General features: G+C 42.9%; 1 protein-coding gene across 8 annotated transcripts in view; it reads right to left on the bottom strand.

Annotated features, from left to right (window-relative positions):
• The window catches only part of PMS1 (PMS1 homolog 1, mismatch repair system component), a 439,606-nt gene that overhangs the window by 79,646 nt on the left and 333,213 nt on the right, over positions 1 to 26,747 (bottom strand). For 7 of the 8 annotated variants that reach the window (XR_011314688.1, XM_069733857.1, XM_069733856.1 and 4 more), the window contains one exon: positions 8,429 to 8,905. The exons of the other annotated variant lie outside the window; for it this stretch is intronic. Coding sequence is in view for 6 of the 7 variants with exons in the window: in XM_069733857.1 (XP_069589958.1) it covers positions 8,429 to 8,905 (477 nt within the window). In the remaining variant the exon portion in view is untranslated. The remainder of the gene's footprint in view (positions 1 to 8,428; positions 8,906 to 26,747) is intronic. 8 annotated transcript variants of the gene reach the window in all.

Below are 26,747 nucleotides of genomic sequence, written 5' to 3' on the forward strand. Positions count from 1 at the left end.
CCTGCGAAAGATCTTAAAATTACTGTTGAGAGAAGGCTCCCTTCAAATAAGAGAGACCTAGAGCAGTTTGTAAAAGAAGAGCAGTGGAAAATCCCAGTTGAGAGGTGTAAAAAGCTTGTTGATAGTAATAAGAAGTGATTGTTTTCATTTATTAATTATAAAGGGTGTGCAACTAAATATTAACCCCTTTCTGACCTTGAACGGGATAGTATGTCCGAGGTCAGAACCCCCGCTTTGATGCGGGCTCCGGCGGTGAGTCCGCATCAAAGCCGGGACATGTCAGCTGTTTTGAACAGCTGACATGTGCCCGCAATAGCGACGGGTGGAATCGCGATCCATCCACTGCTTTTAACTAGTTAAATGCCGCTGTCAAACACTGACAGCGGCATTTAACTGGCGCTTCTGGCCATCGGGCAGGAAATGAGCGCATCGCCGACCCCGTCACATGATCGGGGTCAGGGATGCGTCAGGACAGTAACCATAGAGGTCCTTGAGGTCCCTGTGGTCGGCGCTCATAGCAAGTCTGCAATTCAGCTGCATAGCAACGATCTGATGATCGGTGCTATGTAGCTGAACCGTTCGAGTTGTGCCAGCTCCTAGCCTCCCATGGAGGCTGTTGAAGCATGGCAAAAGTAAAAAAAAAAAGTTTAAAAAAATGTGAAAAAAATAAACAAAATATAAAAGTTTAAATCACCCCCCTTTTGCCCCATTCAAAATAAAAACAATAAAAAAAAAATCAAACGTACACATATTTGGTATCGCTGCATTCAGAATCGCCCGATCAATAAAAAAAAGGATTAACCTGATCGCTGAATGGCGTAGCGAGAAAAAATTAGAAACATCAGAAATACTTTTTTTGGTCGCCACGACATTGCATTAAAATGCAATAACGGGCGATCAAAAGAACGTATCTGCACAAAAGTGGTATCATTAAAAACATCAGCTCGGCACGCAAAAAATAAGCCCTCACCCAACTCCAGATCACGAAAAAATGGAGACGCTACGGGTATCGGAAAATAGCGCAATTTTTACTTACCGTATATACTCGAGTATAAGCCGAGATTTTCAGCCCAAATTTTTGGGCTGAAAGTGCCCCCCTCGGCTTATACTCGAGTCACGGTAGCGGTGGGGTCGGCGGGTGAGGGGGTGAGGGCGCTGAGGCATACTTACCTAGTCCCAGCGATCCTCGCGCTGTCCCTGCCGTCCCACGGGCTTCGGCGCTGCAGTTTCTTCCTCTCTTCAGCGGTCACGTGGGACCGCTCATTACAGAAATGAATAAGCGGCTCCACCTCCCATAGGGGCGGAGCCGCCTATTCATTCCTCTAATCAGCGGTGCCGGTGACCGCTGACAGGAAGAGCTGCGGCACCGAAGACAGGAGGGGACAGCGCGAGGATCGCCAGGACTAGGTAAGTATAGCATATTCACCTGTCCTCGTTCCAGCCGCCGGGCGCCGATCCATCTTCCCGGCCGGCGCCTCCATCTTCCCTGCGTCTCTGCTCTCTGACTGTTCAGGCAGAGGGCGCGATGACGCATACAGTGTGCGCGGCGCCCTCTGCCTGATCAGTCAGAGCAGAGACGCCGGGAAGATGGAGGCGCCGGAACGAGACGCCGGGAGCTGCAATCAAGGGAGGTGAGTATGTGTTTTTTTTTCTTTATTGCGGCAGCGGCGGCACAAATTTATGTGGAACATCTATGGGGCACAGTGAACGGTGCAGAGCACCGTATATGGCACAGCACAGCTATGGGGCACAATGAACGGTGCAGAGCACCGTATATGGCACAGCACAGCTATGTATGGGGCACAGTGAACGGTGCAGAGCACCGTATATGGCACAGCACAGCTATGTATGGGGCACAGTGAACGGTGCAGAGCACCGTATATGGCACAGCACAGCTATGGGGCACAGTGAACGGTGCAGAGCACCGTATATGGCACAGCACAGCTATGTATGGGGCACAGTGAACGGTGCAGAGCACCGTATATGGCACAGCACAGCTATGGGGCACAGTGAACGGTGCAGAGCACCGTATATGGCACAGCACAGCTATGTATGGGGCACAGTGAACGGTGCAGAGCACCGTATATGGCACAGCACAGCTATGGGGCACAGTGAACGGTGCAGAGCACCGTATATGGCACAGCACAGCTATGTATGGGGCACAGTGAACGGTGCAGGGCACCGTATATGGCACAGCACAGCTATGGGGCACAGTGAACGGTGCAGAGCACCGTATATGGCACAGCACAGCTATGTATGGGGCACAGTGAACGGTGCAGGGCACCGTATATGGCACAGCACAGCTATGGGGCACAGTGAACGGTGCAGAGCACCGTATATGGCACAGCACAGCTATGGGGCACAGTGAACGGTGCAGAGCACCGTATATGGCACAGCACAGCTATGGGGCACAGTGAACGGTGCAGAGCACCGTATATGGCACAGCACAGCTATGGGGTACAGTGAACGGTGCAGAGCACCGTATATGGCACAGCACAGCTATGGGGTACAGTGAACGGTGCAGAGCACCGTATATGGCACAGCACAGCTATGGGGCACAGTGAACGGTGCAGAGCACCGTATATGGCCCAGCTATGGGGCACAGTGAACGGTGCAGAGCACCGTATATGGCACAGCACAGCTATGGGGCACAGTGAACGGTGCAGAGCACCGTATATGGCACAGCACAGCTATGGGGCACAGTGAACGGTGCAGAGCACCGTATATGGCACAGCACAGCTATGGGGTACAGTGAACGGTGCAGAGCACCGTATATGGCACAGCACAGCTATGGGGTACAGTGAACGGTGCAGAGCACCGTATATGGCACAGCACAGCTATGGGGCACAGTGAACGGTGCAGAGCACCGTATATGGCCCAGCTATGGGGCACAGTGAACGGTGCAGAGCACCGTATATGGCACAGCACAGCTATGGGGCACAGTGAACGGTGCAGAGCACCGTATATGGCACAGCTATGGGGCACAGTGAACGGTGCAGAGCACCGTATATGGCACAGCACAGCTATGGGGCACAGTGAACGGTGCAGAGCACCGTATATGGCACATCTATGGGGCACAATGAACGGTGCAGAGCACCGTATATGGCACAGCTATGGGGCACAGTGAACGGTGCAGAGCACCGTATATGGCACATCTATGGGGCACAATGAACGGTGCAGAGCACCGTATATGGCACAGCTAGGGGGCACAATGAACGGTGCAGAGCACTATATGGTTCACACCTATGGGGAAATATGAACGGTGCAGAGCACTATATGGCACAGCTATGGGGAAATAATGATCTATTTTTATTTTTGAAATTCACCGGTAAATGCTGCATTTCCACCCTAGGCTTATACTCGAGTCAATAAGTTTTCCCAGTTTTTTGTGGCAAAATTAGGGGGGTCGGCTTATACTCGGGTCGGCTTATACTCGAGTATATACGGTATTTATTTTTTTTAGCAAAGTTTGGAATTTTTTTTCACCACTTAGATAAAAAAGAACCTAGGCATGTTTGGTGTCTATGAACTCGTAATGACCTGGAGAATCAAAATAGCAGGTCAGTTTTAGCATTTAGTGAACCTAGCAAAAAAGCCAAACAAAAAACAAGTGTGGCATTGCACTTTTTTTTGCAATTTCACCGCACTTGGAAGTTTTTCCAAAAAAATAAGCCCTCACATGGCCATATTGACAGAAAAATAAAAAAGTTATGGCTCTGGGAAGGAGAGGAGTGAAAAACGAACACAGAAAAATGGAAAATCCCAAGGTCATGAAGGGGTTAAGTTGAGGGTGCCAACAATTTTGTCTGGATCATCTTTAGGGTTTTGTGTGAAATTATGCTCAATTTGCCTTTTTTCAGTTTCTTTGTTTTGTTCCAATACACACAAAAGAAATAGACATGTGTATAACAAAATATGTGCAATTGCAATAATTTTCTGGGAGAAATACTTTATTTTATGAAACAATTCCAAGAGTGCCAACACTTTTGGCCATGATTGTATATGTAAATATAGTGATAACAGTGTAGACGAAACACGAAACACTAACATTAATATGTTGTAGCAGGATGGACCTTCTGATCATAACTGTCCCTCAAGGACTAGTGCTCTGAGCTGCTCAAAAGACAACTCTAGAATACAAGCCTTAAGCCTAATATTTTGAGTTATCGGAGTGCAGCCCCTGAACATTCCATAAACAGTTTCATCTGACAGTATTGTTCAAGTAAAATATTCTAAGGTGGTCATCTATAGGTACAATGTATTTTCCACCTATCCATTTGGCCAAAATTTGGGAGAGCAAATGACAGGCTGTTTTTGTCCCCTTTCCTGACAAACCAGGTAATGCTTTACTATATTGTAATCTTTTGTTGAACAAGAGACACTGATGTGTCACTTACTGGGAGGCTTGCTTTAGTGATTTTATCAAAACTACAACAAGCATCACAGTAAATGACAAAATTAAAGTTTCTTCTACTTCACTCAGATGGGGTAGCAAAATCCTGGTGATAGATTTATTTTAATAAAAGAATATGTACCCAGCTCCAATGGGAGCATTGGCTTTCACTATTTAACCTATGTACAGGAATGTGGCTTCGGGTTGAAGCCATAAAATAGACATGGCTTAGAAAATATACCTCAGGAAATAATTTTTTCAGCTTCTGCAAATAATTAGGTCTGAGACTTTGGAGTACAGTACATACGTGTTAGATGTTGAATCATAATTGGGCAACTAAACCAAGATGACATATAGATTGACAACAACATAAAGCCCCTTTTTATCTCAGAATATGCCATTAACAAAACTTGGAAAAACAGCTCGAGCATTGCTTAGTCCGGAAGGATATCCCAAGTTACTTATAGTGACCGTCAGGTGTATTAAATGCTGTGTTCCACTTGTCCCTGGTATGGATCAGGTGAATACTCCCCTGAGATCAAATCTGGTGAACTAATGGACTTCAAATAGCTGGTTTTAGAGATCAGGAATGAGTGGCAGAGGATACTGATTCTTTATAGTAATTTTGCTACCGGTAGTCAATGGTCTTAAAACACCATCTTTTTTAACCAACAAAGAAGAAAACTGCCCCAATAGGTGACGTGGTAGGTCTGGTACATCTTTTTTTTTTTTTTACAGACCATCTGCTATATATTCTTTTACAGCGTGACGTTTTGGATATAAAGATTATATCATATACCCTTGGGGAGGCAGGAGATCGGTAACATACTAATAATATAATAAAATCCTGTGAGAGGTTAATTCTTTTGATTCAGACACAGAAAACATCAAGAAAATTTCCAAATATTTCAGGAAAACCTCTGGGTAAGACTTAAGACAAATTTAAAGATAAGAACATTATGACACTATGGAATCCAGAATACAATTTCGCCATGATGCTAGTCAATAACATTGTGTACCCAACCAAGGCATGCTCAAGACTAGAAATGCTGACAGGTTTTCAAGGTATGAAAAAATGAAATGGACACAAAATGTAATGCATCAGTAAGCAACAACACTCTTACTGATATACACTGTGAGCCCTAGGTGGAGGTGCAAACTCAGTAGAGTGCTCCGGTTCATTATCAGTAGTCTGAAATACAGTGGACAACTTTCAATAAAGATTAAAAAAAAATGTGGCCACCAAAAAAATGGTCAAGTAAATTCTCCTTCAGTTTTGAAATAGTGGGCGGTGCTGCAGTGGCATGGGTTGACTAGTTTCATAATGGTGAGATCGCACTGCAAGGTCCTAAAGCAACTGGAATCGGCCCTCTATTTGACTAACCATTGTTTAGGAGTGATCCATAAATTCTGCCAAGTTAAACCATGAAGTGGTCATGTACGTAGGCATCTGGCAGATCTAAGTAGGGTTTCAATGGATAGTCTAGCTACTGTCAAAGTTCCATAGAACCCCTGAGCTTCACAATTTAACTCCTGTAGAGAAATGTGGACTCAAACATGGGCCTTAAGTTGAGTCCACAAAGTAGCTGCTGGCTGATGGAGCAGACTGGTAGAAAAGGCAGGTAACCAAATCAGAATGAGGAGGTACAGATAAGGGACAAAATCATGATTCAAATAGTCAGTAAATGGGTCGAGATCTGAAATAGCAATAAGCACTACAACAGCAGGAGCACAGCAGAGGTGTGGACCAGATAAAGAAGTAATTATAACTGACAGTGGGAGACAGATTCAAGAGTTTAAAAAGTACCCATCTCCAATTTGGGGATGCCCTTTTTAAAGTAACTTATTTTTTTAATTGTTCTTTAATTACTAAAACAATGGCCAGACATAGAATTGCAATTTTTTTAAATATAGAAAATAAAAATTTCAGAGATTTTGTAACTTTTACATTTTTCTGTTGACTTAGCCCTATGAAGGCTTGTTTTTGGTGTTACTGGATGTATATTTTTTTACATAATTCTGCCATACATTTTTTTGTAAGTTGAAGTCACAAAAAGATTCCATTTGTATATGAGAAGAAAGTGAGTTGACGGGAAGTAGTTTAGTTAGAGGCAAACAGCAAAGTTTAACCCCTTAGTGACAGAGTCAATTTTGTCGTTATTGACCAAGCCAATTTTTACAATTTTGACCACTGTCACTTTATGAGGTTATAGCCCTGGAATGCTTCAATGGATCCCACTTTTTCTGTGACAAATTGTACTTCATGTTAGTAGTAAAATTTCTTTGATATGACTTGCGCTTATTTATAAAAAAAATTGAAATTTGGCAAAAATGTGGCAACTTTCAAACTTTTAATTTTTGTACCCTTAAATCAGAGAGTCATATCACACAAAACAGTTAATAAATAACATTTCCCACATGTCTACTTTACATCAGCACACTTTTGGAAACATAATTTTGTTTTGTTAGGACATTATAAGAGTTAAAAGTTGACCAGTGATTTCTAATTTTTCCAACAAAATTTACAAAACCATTTTTTTAGGGACCACCTCAAATTTGAAGTGAGTTTGGGGGGGGGGGGTCAATATAACAAAAAATACCCAAAAGTGACACCACTCTAAAAACTGCACCCCTCAAGGTGCGCAAAACCCCATTCAAGAAGTTTATTAACCCTTCAGGTGCTTCACGAGAACTAAAGCAATGTGGAAGGAAAAAATGAACATGTTACTTTTTTCACAAAAAAATTACTTTAGACCCAAATGTTTTTATTTTCACAAGCTTAACAAGAGAAAATGAACCACAAAATTTGTTGTGCAATTTCTCCTGAGTACACCAATATCCCTTATGCTGGGGAAAGCGACTGTTTAGGCGCATGGCAGGGCTCAGAAGGGAGGGAGCACCATTTGACTTTTTGAACCCAAAATTGGCTGGAATCAATGGTGGGTGCCATGTCATGGCTGGGGACCCCTGATGTACCTAAACAATGAAAACCCCCCAATTCTAACTTCAACCCTAACACAGCCTTACCCCTGACCTTAATACTGACCTTATCCCTAATCCCAACCCTTACCCTAACCACAACCTTAGATCCAACTCCAACACCACCCTAACCCCAACACCCCTACCGTCGTAACCCTAACACAATTCTAACCCCAACACAATCCTAACCCCAACACAATCCTAACCCCAACACAATCCTAACCCCAACACCACAACCGTAACCCCAACACAACCATAACCCAAACACAACCCTAACTCAAGACCCAACCCCAAACCTAACCCAAACCCCCAACCCTAGCTCTAATCCCAACCCTACCCTTAGCTCTAACCCCAACCCTAACGGAAATAAACTTTCTTTAGTTTACTATTTTTACCTAAGGAGGTGATAAAGGTGGGTTTGATTTACTATTTTTTTTTTTTCACAGTGATAGTGTGTAATCACAGTGATCAAACTGAACTAGGAAAAATCTCCTATTGTTGCCGGGTGTTGGCTGGCAGATCTCAGCGGGCGCCAGCCATTTTCTTCCTGGAAGATGACGAGGGCCAGTAGACAGAGCCTGAGGGTCAATGGACACCGGAGGTACCGGTGGGGGGCTCGAGGGACTCCATTTCTCTCTCCTCTGGTATGCTAGATCATATCAGCGGAGAGAGAAATGATGCAAAATCTGACTTTTGACTTTTTTTTTCTTTACGATTGTCGTTATTCCGAGACTAACAGTGATCACAAAACTGGGGTCAGTAAAAACCGACCCCAATCATACCTCCGGTAGCCGCTACCCTGGATATTTTCCGATGCTGGGGGGCGTTATGACCTTGTTTCTCAGTGCCATTAAAAAGTGCCACTGGGTACTTAAAAGTACCCTTAACTGCCGTTAAAAGGCGTATCAGCGGTCGTCAAGGGGTTAAGGTTATATGTATCTACACAATTTTTATCTGTGAGAGGGCTGAAAAAAAGAAAATGTAACAGATATTAGAAGTTTCAAAAGCTTAGTCTTAGACCTGTACAATAATAAAAGCACTGATTAGGCATTCTACCTTTCATTTAATATAATCGGCAACTCCAACTTTTCCACGGACATTTTATGGTTTTCTGCAAGTCGTTTATACAGCAAGGCTTCTTCCACTCTGTATGGGTTCAGTAAAGCGATATCCTTATTTGATGCCACAATCCAAGCACCAGGCAGATTAAGTTTAGTAATTAAGGTAATTTCCTCAAAATCAAGCATTTCTTTTCTTCCAAGCTTGAAAAGTTTTTGCTTTAAGTTATACAAACTAAAAGATATTTTGACAGTTTTGATAGCAGGCACCACATTTTTCTTCTCCATTTGAGAATAAAACAACTTATCTAAAATTTGCTGATTTGACATCGGAGTTTTCAGTTTAACTTTTTGAGCAGGGCTTTTGGCCAGCATCTGTTTCAGTCGCTTTCCGGTCTTAGGCATGGCTTCTCCTGTAGCTTTTGCAGTCTGCATCTTGTACCTTTGCAAGTCTGTAGCTGCTTTTTCTTCATATCTGCATATAAAAATGCTATGTTAAATAAATGGGGAGATAAATTCACTGTAAACACATTTAATTTTTAACTCGGTTTAGTTTTTTTCATAAAAATTGTATGCAGCTTTGAAATTGCATGGATAGCTACTGATGTGTAACAAAACGTGTCTGTGACCTCTCACTAAAATCACAATTTTGTATTATGTAGAAAGTTGTTGGAGTGGTTCCCTCCCATGACCGACAGCTTTTCTTGTTTCAAGCTTACAGAATGTACAGGGACACATGTCAGTTATAGACAGCTTTGCTGAAGATCAGTCACACGGTTTCACAATACAAACTGCATACATTTTTAAATGGTTCTCTTAGATCTAATGAGCCAGGTGGAATTACTTTCAAAATTCATGTCAGAATAGCCATATACCGTATATACTCGAGTATAAGCCGACCCCCTAATTTTGCCACAAAAAACTGGGAAAACTTAATGACTCGAGTATAAGCCTAGGGTGGAAAATGCAGCAGCTACCGGTAAATGTCAAAAGTAAAAATAGATACCAATAAAAGTAAAATTAATTGAGACATCAGTAGGTTAAGTGTTTTTGAATATCCATATTGAATCAGGAGCCCCATATAATGCTCCATACAGTTTATGATGGGCCCCATAAGATGCTCCATATTAAAATATGCCCCATATAATCCTGCATAAAGGTTAATAATGGCCCCATAAGATGCTCCATAGACACATTTGCCCAATATAATGCTGCACAAATGCTGATTATGGCCCCATAAGATGCTCCATAAAGATATTTGCCCCATATAGTGCTGCACAAACCTTGATTATGGCCCTATAAAATGCTCCATACAGACACTTGCCCCATATACCGTAATGCTCCACAAACGTTAATTATGGCCCCATACAGACACTTGCCCCATATAGTGCTGCACAAACGTTATGGCCCCATATAGTGCTGCACAAACGTTATGGCCCCTTATAGTGCTGCACAAATGTTATGGCCCCATATAGTGCTGCACAAATGTTATGGCCCCATATAGTGCTGCACAAACCTTATGGCCCCATATAGTGCTGCACAAACGTTATGGCCCCATATAGTGCTGCACAAACGTTATGGCCCCATATAGTGCTGCACAAATGTTATGGCCCCATATAGTGCTGCACAAATGTTATGGCCCCATATAGTGCTGCACAAATGTTATGGCCCCATATAGTGCTGCACAAATGTTATGGCCCCATATAGTGCTGCACAAATGTTATGGCCCCATATAGTGCTGCACAAATATTATGGCCCCATATAGTGCTGCACAAATGTTATGACCCCATATAGTGCTGCACAAATGTTATGGCCCCATATAGTGCTGCACAAATGTTATGGCCCCATATAGTGCTGCACAAATGTTATGGCCCCATATAGTGCTGCACAAATGTTATGGCCCCATAGATGCTCCATACAGAGACTTGCCCCATTTGCTGCGATAAAAAAAAAAAAAATCACATACTCACCTCTCCGTCGCTCAGGCCCCCGACAATTTCAATAGTTACCTGTTCCTTGTTCCGGTGCAGCTCCATCTTCCGCACTGACGTTCAGCAGAGGGCGCGCACTAATCACGTCACCACGCCCTCTGACCTGAGCGTCACTGCTGAAGACAGAGCGACGCCCGGAACTAGGAAAGGTGAATATCGCGCAGCGCAGCACACCCCCTCCCCGTATACTCACCTGGTCCTGGAACGGTGCAGTCCCTGCTTCCCCGACGCTGCAGCTTCATCCTGTACTGAGCGGTCACCGTTACCGCTCATTACAGTAATGAATATCCGGCTCCACCTCCCATGGAGGTGGAGCCGGATATTCATTACTGTAATGAGCGGTACCATGTGACCGCTCAGTACAGGAAGAATCTGCTGCTGCCGGCGCCGGGGAAGCAGGGACCGTGCCAGGAGCAGGTGAGTATAATTTCACAGGCCCCGCTCCCCCGCCCCTGCGTATGACTCGAGTATAAGCCGAGAGGGGGACTTTCAGACCAAAAAAGTGGGCTGAAAATCACGGCTTATACTCGAGTATATACGGTGATCCTTAATTTAAAAAAGAGCGGTAATTGTATGCAAGTCTTTGTAAACAAATGCATTTGGATCATGTACCTAATATATTTTTCTAGGAGAGGGGAGCACAACTTACTTTGGTCCAAGGGCCACATTGTCATACTGAACCAATCAGGGGGCCGCACTAAAAATTAAAGTGGTATTACCTTCTGTGACATTTATGGCACATTGAAATTATATACCATAAATGTCTGATCTGTTGCAGATTCTACTTAGAGGACTCCACCAATCAGGACCACCAATTTCATGGTATATTCAAAGTTTTTATGAGGATTTAGAAATAGATGGTGCTCCTAAATCCACATCACAGTCACATACTCTGAGCAAGTTTCTGCATGATTTGAATGGGAAAAGCTCCCAGAGTGCACACAATACTATGATTTTCACATTATTTTGAACATTTACCAGTAAAACCAATAGGAAACATATTCAGAATATTTTAAACAATTTTTAAGCTGGATTTTGCAGTAAAATATACTGTTAGATCCTTGTAAAAAATGAATTTACTCTAAAGAGGAAGGGTTCATGAATGTTCATGGCTCTCTACAATAGGATATGGGTTTTGTACTCACGGCCTAATATTTCACAACTCCCATAAACTACACTGACATGGAAGACCACCTGTCTAATTCACACTTTTCTGAAGTGCAAAACTGGTTTCAATACTCCTGATGTGTGAAGCATCCAGGGATGTCTATACAAGGCACCATTACAAGCTGCCAGTCTCTGCTCCTCAGCTGCTGCCCCTACGCTTTTGTCTGTGTAGCTTCTCACCTATAGGTATGGTTGGGGGAGGATGCACAGAATGGCATTACGGGTCCCAAGAGGCCAAGTGGTCTAGAATCTGATGAAGATCCTGGTACAGGATCAAAATGCATTTACTACATAGACTTGTATACAGGTAACACTGTTTTCTATTTTTACTCTGACCAAGAAATTAGTAGTTCTAAACTGATGTATAGAATAAGGTTTTGTTTTACACGAGGCAGCACTGAAAATATTCATTTATTTCCACTATTTTCTGTCTTCTTTAAAAAGTAAATAAACCATTGTGCTTTTTTCTGTATATTTGTAGGCTCTCTAACTCCTAGCAAATCAGGGGTCGGGTCCTGAGATGCCGACCGATCGCTCAAACAACCTCCTTCCCCAAGAAGTGCACAGCTCCTGGCCAAACCCACATACACAGCACAGTATAAATACAATAGAAAGAATGTGCTTATAGAATTTCTATTGTATTTGTACTCCACTCCATTTAAGCTCTCAGACCGGTTGCTATTCTCATCCTGCCCCGAGCTGCGTACTACTCAGGAAAAAGGAAATTTAGGAGATCAGTGGTGGTCTCAGGACCAGAGTTGAGCAAATATGTTCGGAATAGGTCGCCAAATCTGATTTTGCCATATTTGTGCTGAATTTATGTTTGATGATCAGTTCCGAACATATTCAGTAATTTCTTCTCCCATTGACTCCAATAATGTTCAGCTCTGCTCGGCAAATATTGCAAAAACAATATTCGCCACCAATCGTAATCAGAACCGAATTTTGAAAAATTTGCTCAACTCTACTCAGGACCTGGACCTCCATAGATCTGCTTGCAACAAAAAATCAAAGATAAATTTAAAAAAGGGCCAAAACGTTTAGTTACTTGTTAAAGGGAACCTGTCACCCCCAAAATGGAAGGTGAGCTAAGCCCACCGGCATCAGGGGCTTATCTACAACATTCTGTAACGCTGTAGATAAGCCCCCGATGTATCCTAAAAGATGAGAAAAAGAGGTTAGATTATACTCACCCAGGGGTGGTTCCGATCTGTTCTGGTCCCATGGGTGTCGCGGTCTGGTCCAGCACCTCCTATCTTCATCAGATGACGTCCTCTTCTATTCACGCTGCGGCTCCGGCGCAGGTGTACTTTTTCAGTATGGGCACTGGCAAATTGTAGGCAGGCTTTTTTGACCAAGGCTTTAGGAGAGGCTGCCTTCATGGATGACACCCATGCATGCCATACCTCTGCAGTGTATGCTATATTGTGTCCAGGATAAAATCACACACAATTGGGGGAGGCGTGGCCTGCACCCAGTCCATGCAGCAGCAGTAAGACTGAGCTCCCAGGGAAAAATCTAAAAAAGCTATTTCAAAGCAGAATACTGAAGGAAATAAGTGGCCGTCCAGGTTCATCAACCCACCTGGACTATAAAGATGCCGCCTATGGGCCCCAAAGACCCCAAAGTAGAAAGAGATTCCCCCAAGAAAGTTGCGGCCTACAGCAAACTTCCTCAGCCTGAGGGTAAAGTACAACGTGGCCTGAGAGACCCACAGGACAAAGTGAAGGCTGTAACCTCTGTCCAGGGTCCTGTCCAAGAACCATTTCCAGTGCTACCAACATCTAAAAAGAGCTGCCTGAAAAAAAGGAAAGATAGGACATCAAAGCACCCACACTCACAGAGAGTGCTGCAACAGAGGGGAGAAGATGCACTTAGATGCCTGAGCCCACTTCTCAGACACCTGTGATCCCCACAGTCACACCGATCAAGCAAAGAAAGGTGCTGTCAGGGAGAAGGGCTAAGCCACTTACTTTAAAGTCAGAGGCACAGTCTGCTCCCCCATACCAGCCGCAGACAAGGCACAGGACTTTACAGCAAGCATAGGAAGGGATGACAGCAAGCAGATCCTCATGGAGCACAAGTCAGCAAGTAGAGGACAGCAGCTACAAGCAGTCTGGGCAGACTGTGTCTGATGACTTCTTATGTACACAAGCCTCCCACATAAGTGAGGACAGTAGCAGATATCAGCTTGCATAGACAGAGGGAACAGAAATGGAAGTACAAACCCCTCAAAAACAAAGTGTTGAAAGAAAAACACTGGAATCAAGCAGTGCCTTACTTATAGGGGCAGCTGCAGCAGAGGAGGTTTTTGACAAAAGATGAAGAAGATTCTGAAAACTCATCTCCCTCAAATAGTCCAAACAAGCAGAGAATAAGAAGGGATTTTAGTGACTCACCTAATGTAACATCATTCACCATACCATAGCACGTCAGAAAAAAATCAAGGCGACCCATGGGAGAATATTAGACCAATGGGGAAGAATTTATCAACAGAAGAATATATAACTGAAGCCCTTAAAGCATTTGGCAAGTCAATTCAAATAAGCATAGAAAAGCAATTTAATATTATCCAAAACTCAATAGAAAATATTAACACAAAACTGGAAGTGTACGAAAGATAGATAACATGGACCAGGCCATAGAATCAACTTATAAGGACCCGAAAGAGCTGAGCAAGGAAATAAAAAATCTAAAAGCAAATATGGCAGATCTGGAGGACCCAAAACAGAAGACATAATCTGAAGATGAGAGGTATCCCGGAGAGTATCACACAATCCAAACTCCAACCTTTCACTCAGGATTTAATAAAGAAAACCATTCCAGACTTTAAAGAAGTGGACACAAAGGTGGACAGAATTCATAGACTGCCAAGACCAAAAAGAATCTCCCCAGACTAACCAAGGGATGTAATAATGCGTTTTCACTTCTTTCAGACAAAAGAAAAGATCACAGAAAACATAAAGGAAAATGACAACCTCCCAGCTCCTTTTGAAAAGATTAAGATATTCTTAGACTTTCCTAAAGAAACACTGGCAAGAAGAAGAGCATTTGGTGATGTCACATCCTTTCTGAGACGCGAAGAGATCCCCTACAGGTGGGGCTTTCCCACAAAACTCCTCATTCTTCTTCAGGGAAAAATCATCGCTATTCACAGACCAGAAAAATGCAAAAGAGACACTAAAAAGGATTGGAAAGAACTACCAACCTTCAACTGACAGAAGAATTCACCCTCCAACAGGGTGAATCATAAAGCCCAATCTTTAGGATTTATATACATTTGGGGTCTCACAAACCCAACCAGTGGTGAAAATTTATAAGGATCCAGGAGCCAACAATTATCATTTATATTTTCTTCACTGAACATACATTCTTTTTCCAGGGATAATGCCAGAACTGTGCACCCAGAGGTTGTTAGCCATTTAGTTTCAGATTTTTTAAAAATCTTTTGGCACCACCTGGAGTCAATAGAGATAGTGTTAACAGACTATTTTTCTCTTATATACCAACAAGGAATATATTGTGGTTGTATAATAGCTTTTTTTTATTACTATCAGTAATATCACCTACCCTCACCTACCCTCACCTACTGTATTCTCACCCATCCCTTGTAGATTGTGAGCCCTCGCGGGCAGGGTCCTCATTCCTCCTGTACCAGTTATGACTTGTATTGTTTAAGATTATTGTACTTGTTTTCATTATGTATACCCCTCCTCACATGTAAAGCGCCATGGAATAAATGGCGCTATAACAATAAATAATAATAATAATAATAATAATAATAATAATATCAATACATAATACTTAATTTCGCTGTAGCAAACATACTGTTTTGGTTTGCTTTATATTAACCATTTTTTGTACAAATTAGAAGTACATTCCAGCCACCTGAGGACCCAGAGGGATTAAAATCAAAGTAAGTTTTTTCATCATTAAATGTAAAGGGTTTGAATAGTCCAAATAAAAGACATTTTATGGAAAGAAATTAAAGAATCTAATGTAGATATAATTGGCTTACAAGAAACTAAATTTGCCTAGGGAAAAACCTAAAATTCACAAACAAATACTCTCCACATATTATATTATCGTGTAATCATAAAAAAAGCAGGAGTCATGCTGATAGAAAAAATACTATTAATTTTCAAATCATAGACCAAATAATTGATAATGAAGACAGGTTCATAATTTTGGTGTTTACAATTGACAATACATTGTACACTATAACCAATATTTATGCACCTAACAAAGGTCAGATTACATTCTTAAACAAAGTAATAGGAAAAATGAAAGAAATCCAAAATGGGGAAGTATTAATATTTGGAAATTTCAATGCAGTTACAGATGAGAATATAGACTCATCTTTGACTATGAGAAACCCTAAATCAAATTTAAATAAATCATAGAAATCTTCAGAATTGGAATGGCACTCGGACCAGCTACTCAGCAGCACGAAAACTTGCAATCCAGCGATCACATTTCTCCTTCACGTGCCAACATAAGTATGCAATCGGTTTTTGGTGCTCAGCTGTATATGAGTAATGCAATATGAAATCCCATAAAAAGAATACGAAGACAGCGGCACTCACCAATTTGCTGATGCGCAGTATTTAATCCATATATAGATTAATACAGTCTCTTGCTAAGAAGTTACAGGGGTGCGGGGAGTGCAGGAGGACGACGGACGTTTCGTGCGGATAGCACTTCTATGGGTCCTTGTGTAATAAAATGATGTCATTTCCTTTTATACAGGTTGCATCAATAATGAAAAAACAACACATTGCTGACTTTTTATACATAAATTGTATCAAAAACAATCACTATATATTTTATCATGTATTCATTGGAATTTTGACGAAATTTATAAAAATACGGCCATATCCAATTTATCGTTAAGGCCTAAAGGGCCCTGAGCATTGGCTTTTAAAATCCACCTCCCCTCCTCTCTCAGGAGTAACCTGTTGTGGTTACCACCCTGAGGTGGAAATTTAACTATTTGCAGGCCAGCAAATTGCAGCAATTCAGGGTTGCCATTATGTTGCTCTTGCATATGCTTTATGAATCGCATGCAGCCCTTACCTGTCCTTAATGAATTGTAATGTTCTCTGAACCTGACAAATAGGGGCGAATTGTCTTGCCGACATAAAAATAATTACATGGACAGTAAATCACATACACCACGTAGAAGTGCTATCCGCACGAAACGGCCGTCGTCCTCCTGCACTCCCCGCACCCCTGTAACTTCTTAGCAAGAGACTGTATTAATCTATATATGGATTAAATACTGCGCATCAGCAAATTGGTGCGTGCCGCTGTCTTCTTATTCTTTTTATGGGATTTAAAATTTAAATAAATGGCTACACAAAGAAGACCTTTATGACACCTTTAGGTGTTTAAACTTAACATCCAAAGAGCATACATTTTATTCTAATAAGCATAAAAGCTTTTCAAGGATTGACCTCTCGCTTACCAATATATACACGCTGCAAAAAATAAATATATAGAAATTGATACAATCACTTGGTCAGATCACTCCCCATTGAAATTTGATATCGAATCGAGAAACACTATTAAAAATTATAGAATATGAAAATGCAATAATTATATAATTTAACTCCCTCAGTATAAAAAAAGAAACTGAAGAGGCATTAGAAAACTATTTTTAAGAAAACTCATCAAATAATTTATCACCACATACAATTTGGAGCGCCCATAAGGCCGTTATGAGAGGGATATTAATTCAGATTTCATCGAGCTATCAGAAGAAAAAAAAGGGAAAAAATTGTGGAAATTGCAAAACAAATAAAAAATGCATTAAAAGCCCAGCAAGAACTTACCACACCTTCACAAAAAAATCATAGGGTTAAGAATAGAAATGAAAGCCCATTTATCAGACGAATACGATAAATATATCAGGAATATGAAAATTGATCACCATTTTTCTAATAATAAACCAACAAAACTCATGACAAGGAGGATCAAAGAGCAAAACGCCAAATGAAGAATTGCACTAATTAAAAATGATAAAGGACAAAGACAAAAACACCCAAAAGATATATCAAAAGCATTTGCAGAATACTATGAGGCATTATATAATCTAAAAAACGACGATTAAGAACCTTCAGTTACCAAAATTAGATTGTGAACAACTACATAATCTAAACAAACCATTTACAGAACCTGAAATAGAAGAAATTATCAGTAAACTAAAAAACAATAAGGCTCCAGGTCCATATGGGTTCAGTAGCGAATATTATATAGCATACACAAACAAACTAACCCCCCATATAACTAGACTATTCAACACCTTTCTAATTGAAGGAAATATTCCAAAAGAATGGCAGAAGCAAGTATAATAGTCATATCAAAAAACAAAAATGACCAAACATTAGTAAAACATTACCGGCCCATGCCACTATTAAATTCAGACATCAACATATACTCAAAAGCTATTGCCAATAGAGTAAAAAAATATTACCCAAAATTATACACCATGACCAAGTAGGATTTATATATGGTCGACAGGCCTCTGATGCGACCAGAAGGCATAGCAACCTCATTAGCTAAGTAGAGGATGCAGAGAAGGCATTTGATAGGATTCATTAGGGATTTCTCACTTCCACCCTTGAAAAATTTGGCTTTAGTGGTCCCATCATGAATGGAATAATGGCACTGCATAAAAATCCATTGGATAAAGAAATAACAAAGAACTATGCTTTGGAAATTTTTAACATCACCAATGGAATGAGACAAGGTTGCCCTCTCTCCCCCATATTATTTGCAATAGTAATGGAACCATTTGCAGAAAAAAATTGAATAAATCTTCTAATTAAAGGTATTCCAACAAAAGTCAGAAACTATAAAATAAGTTTATTTGCAGACTATGTAATGCTCACCTTAACTAATCCTTTAGAATCACTTCAAGAGATAACCAAAACAATAGATGAATTTTCCAAGGTCACGTTTCATAAAATCAACCAGAACAAATCACAAATTTTGGACTTCTGCTTGGATGAGGAGCAAAAGTAGAGTATTAAGAAAGAATTCAAGTATGTATGGGAAAAAGACATTATACTATAATTGGGAATTCAAATAACTAGGAAAACAAAAGACTTAATAGATACAAATCTGGCCTTAATTCAGAACAACATAAAGATTGACATCACAAAGTTTGCCAAATAAGACATACTGTATCTTGGTTGGGAAAATACTGACATGTAAGATGTTTTGTCTCCTTAAAATACTTTATGTATTTAGAACCATCCCCCTTGAGGTTTCTGAAAACTGGCTACAGAAAGTACAAACCCAAGTTTCTGGATTTATTTGAAGCGGTAAAAGACCAAGGGTTGCTAACGTCACACTGCAAAAACAGGAAAGAAATGGAGGCTTAAGTGTACCAAATGTCATGAACTACTACCTAACCAACTGAATCAAGCAAAGTCAAAAATGGATGAACAGTAATGATAACACAGGATGGGTATTACTTGAAAAAGTATTGATAACAAATCATTAAAATCTCCAATTTTAGCCCATATCTTAGATTCATCTCTTCAACTGCAACAATTTCCAACCCTATAAGCTTCAATTAGGTCATGGAAACTACTCAGCAGAAAACTAATAGACCATCTCATCCAGGATAAAATAAAAAATATTCCATTAAGGATTCTGGAATAGGCATTACTATATGCAACATTAGAGGAATGGGACAAAAGGGTGCCAATCACTTACATGACATACAGTACAGACCAAAAGTTTGGACACACCATCTCATTTAAAGATTTTTCTGTATTTTCAGGACTATGAAAATTGTACATTCACACTGAAGGCATAAAAACTATGAATTAACACATGTGGAATTATATACTTAACAACAAAGTGAAACAACTGTAATTATGTCTTATATCCTAGGTTCTTCAAAGTAGCCACCTTTTGCTTTGATGACTGCTTTGCACACTCTTGGCATTCTCTTGATGAGCTTCAAGAGGTAGTCACTGGGAATGGTTTTCACTTCACAGGTGTGCCCTGTCAGGTTTAATAAGTGGGATTTCTTGCCTTATAAATGGGGTTGGGACCATCAGTTGTGTTTTGCAGAAGTTTGGTGGATACACAGCTGATAGTCCTATTGAATAGACTGTTAGAACTTGTATTATGGCAAGAAAAAAAGCAGCTAAGTAAAGAAAAACGAGTGGCCATCATTACTTTAAGAAATGAAGGTCAGTCAGTCCGAAAAATTGGGAAAACTTTGAAAGTGTCCCCAAGTGCAGTGGCAAAAACCATCAAGCGCTACAAAGAAACTGGCTCACATGAGGACCGCCCCCAGGAAAGGAAGACCAAGAGTCACCTCTGCTTCTGAGGATAAATTTATCCGAGTCACCAGCCTCAGAAATTGCAGATTAAAGGGAACCTGTCACCCCGTTTTTTTCAGATTGAGATAAAAATACTGTTAAATAGGGCATGCGCGTAGTGTCCATGTGAGCGGACGTGCGGCAGAGAGCTCCCGCTGCTGTGCATTATAAAATCCTGTATAGCAGCCGCTGAACGGCTCCAGGGGAGGCTTACCGGCTGCGGGGTGACCCAGAGAGCTCGGCGGTGCTGAGCGGTAGCTCCGTGAACGGAGAGAATGACTAGGAGAAGACAGAAGGACGCGGGAGCCGGGGATGCAGGCGCAAGCCAAGATGGCGCCGATGCAAGGGAGATGGCGGATAAAGAGAACGCCGCATGTAAGAAACGCATGGAGGTGGCGGCAAAGCTTCAGCAGTTTGTAAGAGTGGAGGCTGCAGAGGAGGAAACCGGAGCTGATACAGAGGAGGAGGAAGAGAACTCAGCAGGAGAGCATGAGGTACAACAGGGGAGACAGGAGAACAATATGGCGGTGGCAGTAGGGGGATCTGAGGACAGGGCGCCAGAAGCGGAGCCTACCCTGAGAGACGTTTTTGCGTTGGTTTCTTCATGTAAACAGTCTCTGACCCAACAGATACAGGAGGTTAAGGGGGACACAGCCCAGATAAACGCAGCCATGCAGAAGATTGACAAACGTGTGGGGGAGGTAGAGGAGAGAGTGAGCACTGCAGAAGATCATATAGTGCAGCTGCAAAAGGCTGAGAAGAAGTTCACTCAAGCATTAGCTGAATTGGCGGCAAAAAATGAGGATCTTGAGAATAGGTCCAGAAGAAAATAATATACGCATAGTGGGCATCCCTGAAAAAGCTGAAGGAAGGAATCCAACTGAGTATATTGAAAAATGGCTGTTAGAGACTTTTGGAGATACGGTGCTGACAAAAGTGTTCGCGGTGGAGAGAGCGCATAGGGTCCCACCGAAACCACCTGTCCCTGGAGCGAATCCCCGTACCATGCTCGCCAAAATCCTAAATTACAGAGACAGAGACATTATCCTGAGGAAGGCTAGAGATATGACGATCTGACAGTTGAAGGCCAAAGAATTGCGATTTACCCAGACTATTCTGCCCTGGTTCAGAAACAACGGATGATGTTCACGGGTATCAAGAGACGGCTGAGGGAGTTGAGAGTGCAGTACTCCATGATGTTTCCAGCAAGACTGAGGGTGGTGGCGTTTGACAAAATTCACTTTTTTTTTAGAAGCCGGAGGAAGCTACTCAGTGGATTGACATTAATGCTAAAAGGCTTAAAGGAAAAGGAGACTGAAACTGAGGGGGGACTCTGAATGCGATTATTTCTCTGTCAGTTGGAAAAGAGACTTGTAATTAACAACTCAGGGGTTATGGGATGTGAAAGCTGAAGGGTGGAGCTGGGTTGTAATCAGCTACAGTTAAGGGAATGCTATAACGGCTGCTGGGGTAGGGGGAGGAAGGGTAAGCGGCGTATTATAAATTTGTTTAGGTTTCTTGTATTTGCAGGTTAATCAATGTTGAAATCTTGTGACATGTTAAAGAATGTATGGAATTCTGCTATGTACAGTGGCGGGAGGAGGGTTGGGAAGGTACTGCCAATCGGAGTGTTCGCTATGGGCGATGATGCCCCACTCTTGAAAAGAGGCAGAATGGTTAGTTGTGAGAGGGGAAGGGTGGGAAAGGGAGTTGGGATAGGGGGGGTTAGGGACGTTAGACAGCTCATGGTCAAGAATAATGATATAGTTAGAGAAGATGAGCCAATTGATGGGGGGCCGTTTTAAGATTTTGAGCTGGAATGTGAGAGGCCTGGCGGAGAAATCCAGACGAGCCGTGACTTTGCAGTATGCAAGAGACCAATGGGCCTCAATGATATGTTTGCTGGAGACGCACTTGGTAAGGGAGAAAGTGAATGTCTTAAATAGACGCTGGATTCAGAAGGGATATCACTCTACCTTCTCAACGTATGCGAGAGGTGTATCAATTTTGGTCCCAGCGGGAGTACAGTATGAGGAGGTGAAAGTTTGTGTAGATGCAGATGGTCAGTACGTACTAATACAGTGTATAGTGTATGGAGTGAGAGTGTGTATTGCAGCTATGTATATTCCGCCTCCCTACTCAAGCAGGAAGATTAGAGAAGTTTTGGAGCGAGTGGAACGATGGGGGCCGACACCACTGATGATTATTGGAGACCTAAATAACATCTGTGACGACTTCTGGGATAAAAATAAAAACACCCAGAATAGGTCGGGGGGGACATACAACAACATTTGGCACCTATGTACATGAGATAGGTATGATTGACCTTTAAAGGGTTAGACATATTGGGGAGAGAGGGTATTCATGTTATTCGCCGGCGCATGCCACGCTCTCTAGAATTGACATGGCTCTGGGAAATAAGCTATTAGACACACTAGTTGGGGAGGTGAGATATCTCCCAAGGGCCTTGTCGGACCACAGTCCAATTGAGGTGGAGTTTAAATTGGCGGGAACACAGTCTGTAAATGGGAGGGAATGGAAGATACATCCTAGTTGGTTACATAGTATTGAGATGGAAGGTATAGGACGGGAGGTGGCGGAGTTCTTCTTTTTGAATGATGGGAGTACAGACGCTCTTACGATTTGGGATGCAATGAAGGCGTATCTGAGAGGACTACTGTTTAGAGACATTAGTAGGTGTAAGCGAAGGACGAGAGAGGCAGAAAGGGCGGCAGTTGATGAGTTGAAGGATGCAGAGGATGGGATGGCGACACTGGGAACTCCTGAGGCGGGGAAAAGGCTGAAAAATGCACAAAATCAACTGGAAAAAGTACTGTTGGAAAAAGCTGATAGGAAGCAGGAATTTCAAAGAGTGTTGTATTACCAAGAGGGAGAAACTGTGGGTCATATGCTGTCGCTGGTAGTGGCTGCTCAGAGGGGTACTTCATATGTACACTCATTGGAGCCTGTAAGTGGAAGCAGAGTATCTGAAACACCGGAGATTTTGAGGACTTTTGCGGACTTTTATGCAGACTTATATTCCTCCCAGGTCGGTGAGTCGGTCGGAGATACATTGACCTTCTTGGAGGGTCTGGATCTGCCGAGACTGAATGAGGTGGATAGGGAGAGCTTGGAAGCCCCTATCACAGAGGAGGAGCTGAGTCGGGCATTGATGTCCATGGCCAATGGGAAGGCGCCTGGGGTCGATGGGTTGCCCGCCGAGATCTATAAAAGTTTGGGAGAAGTGTTAATTCCTAGATTAAAGACGGTTCTGGAGGAAGCTAGGTCCCGGGGGTGCTTACCAGCTTCTATGAGGGAGGCCATAATAGTGGTTATTCCAAAGGAGGATAAGGATTTGGGGAAACCTGAGTCATATCGCCCAATCTCTTTGCTAACTATTGATGTCAAGCTTCTGGCCAAGGTGTTAGCTTCCCGTCTGTCTAGTGTCATTACGGGCCTGGTGCATCCGGATCAGTCTGGCTTTATGCCTGATAGGTCGACGGCAATCAATCTGCGGAGGTTATATGTGAATTTACAGCTGAAGTCTGACAATTGTGGCCGGAGGGTGATTGCGTCACTGGATGCCCATAAGGCGTTTGACAGTGTAGAGTGGGGATATCTATGGCAGGTGTTGAAGAGTATGGGTTTTGGTCCGCAGTTTGTGGCCTGGATTCAGCTGTTGTATTCGCTGCCGACGGCTAGAATCAGGGTGAACGGGGAATTGTCTCAACCTATAAAGTTGGCTAGAGGCACTAGGCAGGGATGTCCGCTTTCGCCTCTCTTGTTTGCGTTGGCTGTGGAACCACTTGCCGCCAAGATTCGACAATCTGATGGGTCCCTGGGTTTAGATATGGGGAAGTTGAGGAAAAGATAGCGCTATATGCCGATGACGTGTTGCTGTTTTTGGCTGATCCGGTTGATTCACTGGGAGGGGCCATTGAAATTGTTGAAAGATTCGGGTCCGTATCGGGACTAACAATTAATTGGGACAAATCGGTTCTGTTTAAGGTAGATGGAGTAGGAGAGAATGCAAGTGTGAATGTTGGTGATGAGCGGCTTAAGGTGGTATCTCATTTTAAATACCTTGGGATATGGATTTCGGTTCCAGTCGCGGAGTTCCTGCATAGAAATCTGACTCCTGTTATGGGGGTGCTCAAGGCAAAGGTAGATGCTTGGAATAAGTTACATTTGTCGGTGGTTGGAAGGATCAATCTCATTAAGATGGTCCTGATGCCTAAAATTTTATACGTTTTACATAACGCGCCAATTTGGATCCCGCGGGGGAAATTCCGACAGATTAATGCCCTCTTTAGAAGCTTGATATGGGGGAGACAGTACCCACGCATTAGCCTGGAGACGCTTCAGCGACCCAAGGAAGATGGTGGTTTGGCTTTGCCCAACCCTGAAGTATACTTTCTTGCAGCCCAGAGTCAGCATTTGAAGGGCTGGGCGCGGGAGGCGTCATCCAGTGCAGTACAACACCTGATGGAAGGGGTGACAGGCCGACGCCCGGTAATGCAATGCTTAGAGGATGGCTCCTTGGGAGCATTGGGAAAGCTATATCCAACCCTGTTCCTGATACGTAAATTATGGAACAGATTGAGGCAGATTCGGGGGGTTACAGGGTTAACCAAATTTACACCAATATGGTCTAACAGTAATTTAAAGGAATTTGCGGCTCTGGGAGGTCTGATGGAGTGGCAGACTAAAGGAATTTGCTTTGTACACCAAATAGTCCAACAACGAGCGTTGAAGTCCTTTTCCCAATTGCAAGCAGAGTTTGGTCTGAGGCCCGCAGGAGAATATCAGTATGCACAGATGAGACATGCTTTTGGAGCTCAAAAAAAGAGTACTGACATTGGGATTCAGGAGGATATAGTATTGGAGTATGTATGTGGTGACGGGACTACAAAGGGAGTTATTTCCACCCTATATAAGGACCTTATGCACACGTATCTGTTAGATTTCCCCATAAAGGCCAGAGCTAAGTGGGAGAGGGACTTGGGCCCGGTGGAGAAGGAAACATGGGAATCGGTGCTGGAGTGGGTTCCGCGATTGTCATTGAGTGAGCCGTATAGGTTGTCGCAGCTCTATATTATACACAGAGTATATAAATCTCCGGAAGTGCTACATAAAGCGGGGTTGCGTGCTGATTCTGAGTGTCCGAGGTGTGGGTGTGAGAATGCAGGAATTTATCATATGATGTGGACGTGTCCTAGATTGGCCGCTTTTTGGGTGGTAGTTTTGAGTCGGGTGGAAGGAGCGTATAAATGTAGAGTCCTGAGAGATCCGATAATATGCTTGTTGGGATACGTGGATGAAATAGGAGTGGACAACACCTGGAAGATTGCAATCGCTAGGTTACTGTATATGGCTCGGAAAGTGATAGCACGGAACTGGATAAAGGCAGAACCACCTGCGAGGAGGGAATTTCTTCAATATGTACAACATGGTCTATAGCTGGAAAAAGGTGTTTACAAGAGACGGGGGAAAATAGAGATGTTTAATAAAATGTGGTCTCCATGGCTTGAGTTGGGATGAGGGGTAATAGAAGTTGGGTACTATAGGCTTCAGATAGGTGAGAACTACTTGAGGCACTGGTGGCCTCAGGGGAGTTTAGACTTGGGATGAGCTGTCCTGTGGGGGGGGGGGGGGGGTTGTTGTGGGCATGGTGGGGATTCTTAAATTAAGAAAAGATGTATCTAACATATTGAAATGTGGATGAAAGAATGATGTTTTCTCTTTTTCTGTTTATTGTTAATAAAAATCTATTTAAATAAAAAAAAAAATAGGGCATGCGCTGTGCGTTACAATAGTGTATGTAGTGTACCCTGATTCCCCACTTATGCTGCGAAATACATTACCAAAGTCGCCGTTTTCGCCTGTCAATCAGGCTGGTCAGGTCAGGTGGGTGTGGTGACATCGCTGTTTCTTCCCCAGCTTTCCGTTGGTGGCGTAGTGGTGTGCGCATGTCCAAGTGCCGGATCCACTGCGCGCAGGTGAAGAAAAAGCGCGCGATCTGCGCTATTACCCTTGTCATCGGAGGTGTCGGCCATCTTCCTGAGGCCGCGCGTGCGCAGATGGAGTGCTCTGCTGCACGGGGCTTCAGGAAAATGGCCGCGGGATGCCGCGCGTGCGCAGATGAAGATCGCGGTGCCATTTTCCTGAAGCCGAGATGCAAACTCGGCTTTGGGAAAATGGCCACCGCGATCTCCATCTGCGCACGCGCGGCATCCCGCGGCCAAATAGACTCCAAGGAGCAGCCATACCACTTGAAACCACAAGAGGGAGCCCAAGAGCAGAACTCACAAAAGTGCCACTTACAACCACCGGAGGGAGCCCAAGAGCGGAATTCACAACAGTACCCCCCCCTTGAGGAGGGGTCACCGAACCTTCACCAGAGCCCCCAGGCCGATCAGGATGAGCCAAGTGAAAAGCACGAACCAAATCGGTGGCATGGACATCGGAGGCAACAACCCAAGAATTATCCTCCTGGCCATAACCCTTCCACTTGACAAGATACTGAAGCCTCCGTCTCGAAAAACGAGAATCCAAAATCTTCTCAACCTCATATTCCAACTCTCCCTCAACCAACACCGGGGCAGGAGGGTCAACCGAGGGAACAACGGGCACCACATATCTCCGCAACAAAGATCTATGGAAAACATTATGAATGGCAAAAGAGGCTGGAAGAGCCAAACGAAAAGACACCGGATTAATAATTTCCGAAATTTTATAAGGACCAATAAACCGAGGCTTAAACATAGGGGAAGAAACCTTCATAGGAACATGACGAGAAGACAACCAAACCAAATCC

The sequence above is a fragment of the Ranitomeya imitator genome, chromosome 7 (genome assembly GCF_032444005.1).
Source record: "Ranitomeya imitator isolate aRanImi1 chromosome 7, aRanImi1.pri, whole genome shotgun sequence".
In the NCBI taxonomy this organism is placed as follows: Eukaryota; Metazoa; Chordata; class Amphibia; order Anura; family Dendrobatidae; genus Ranitomeya; species Ranitomeya imitator.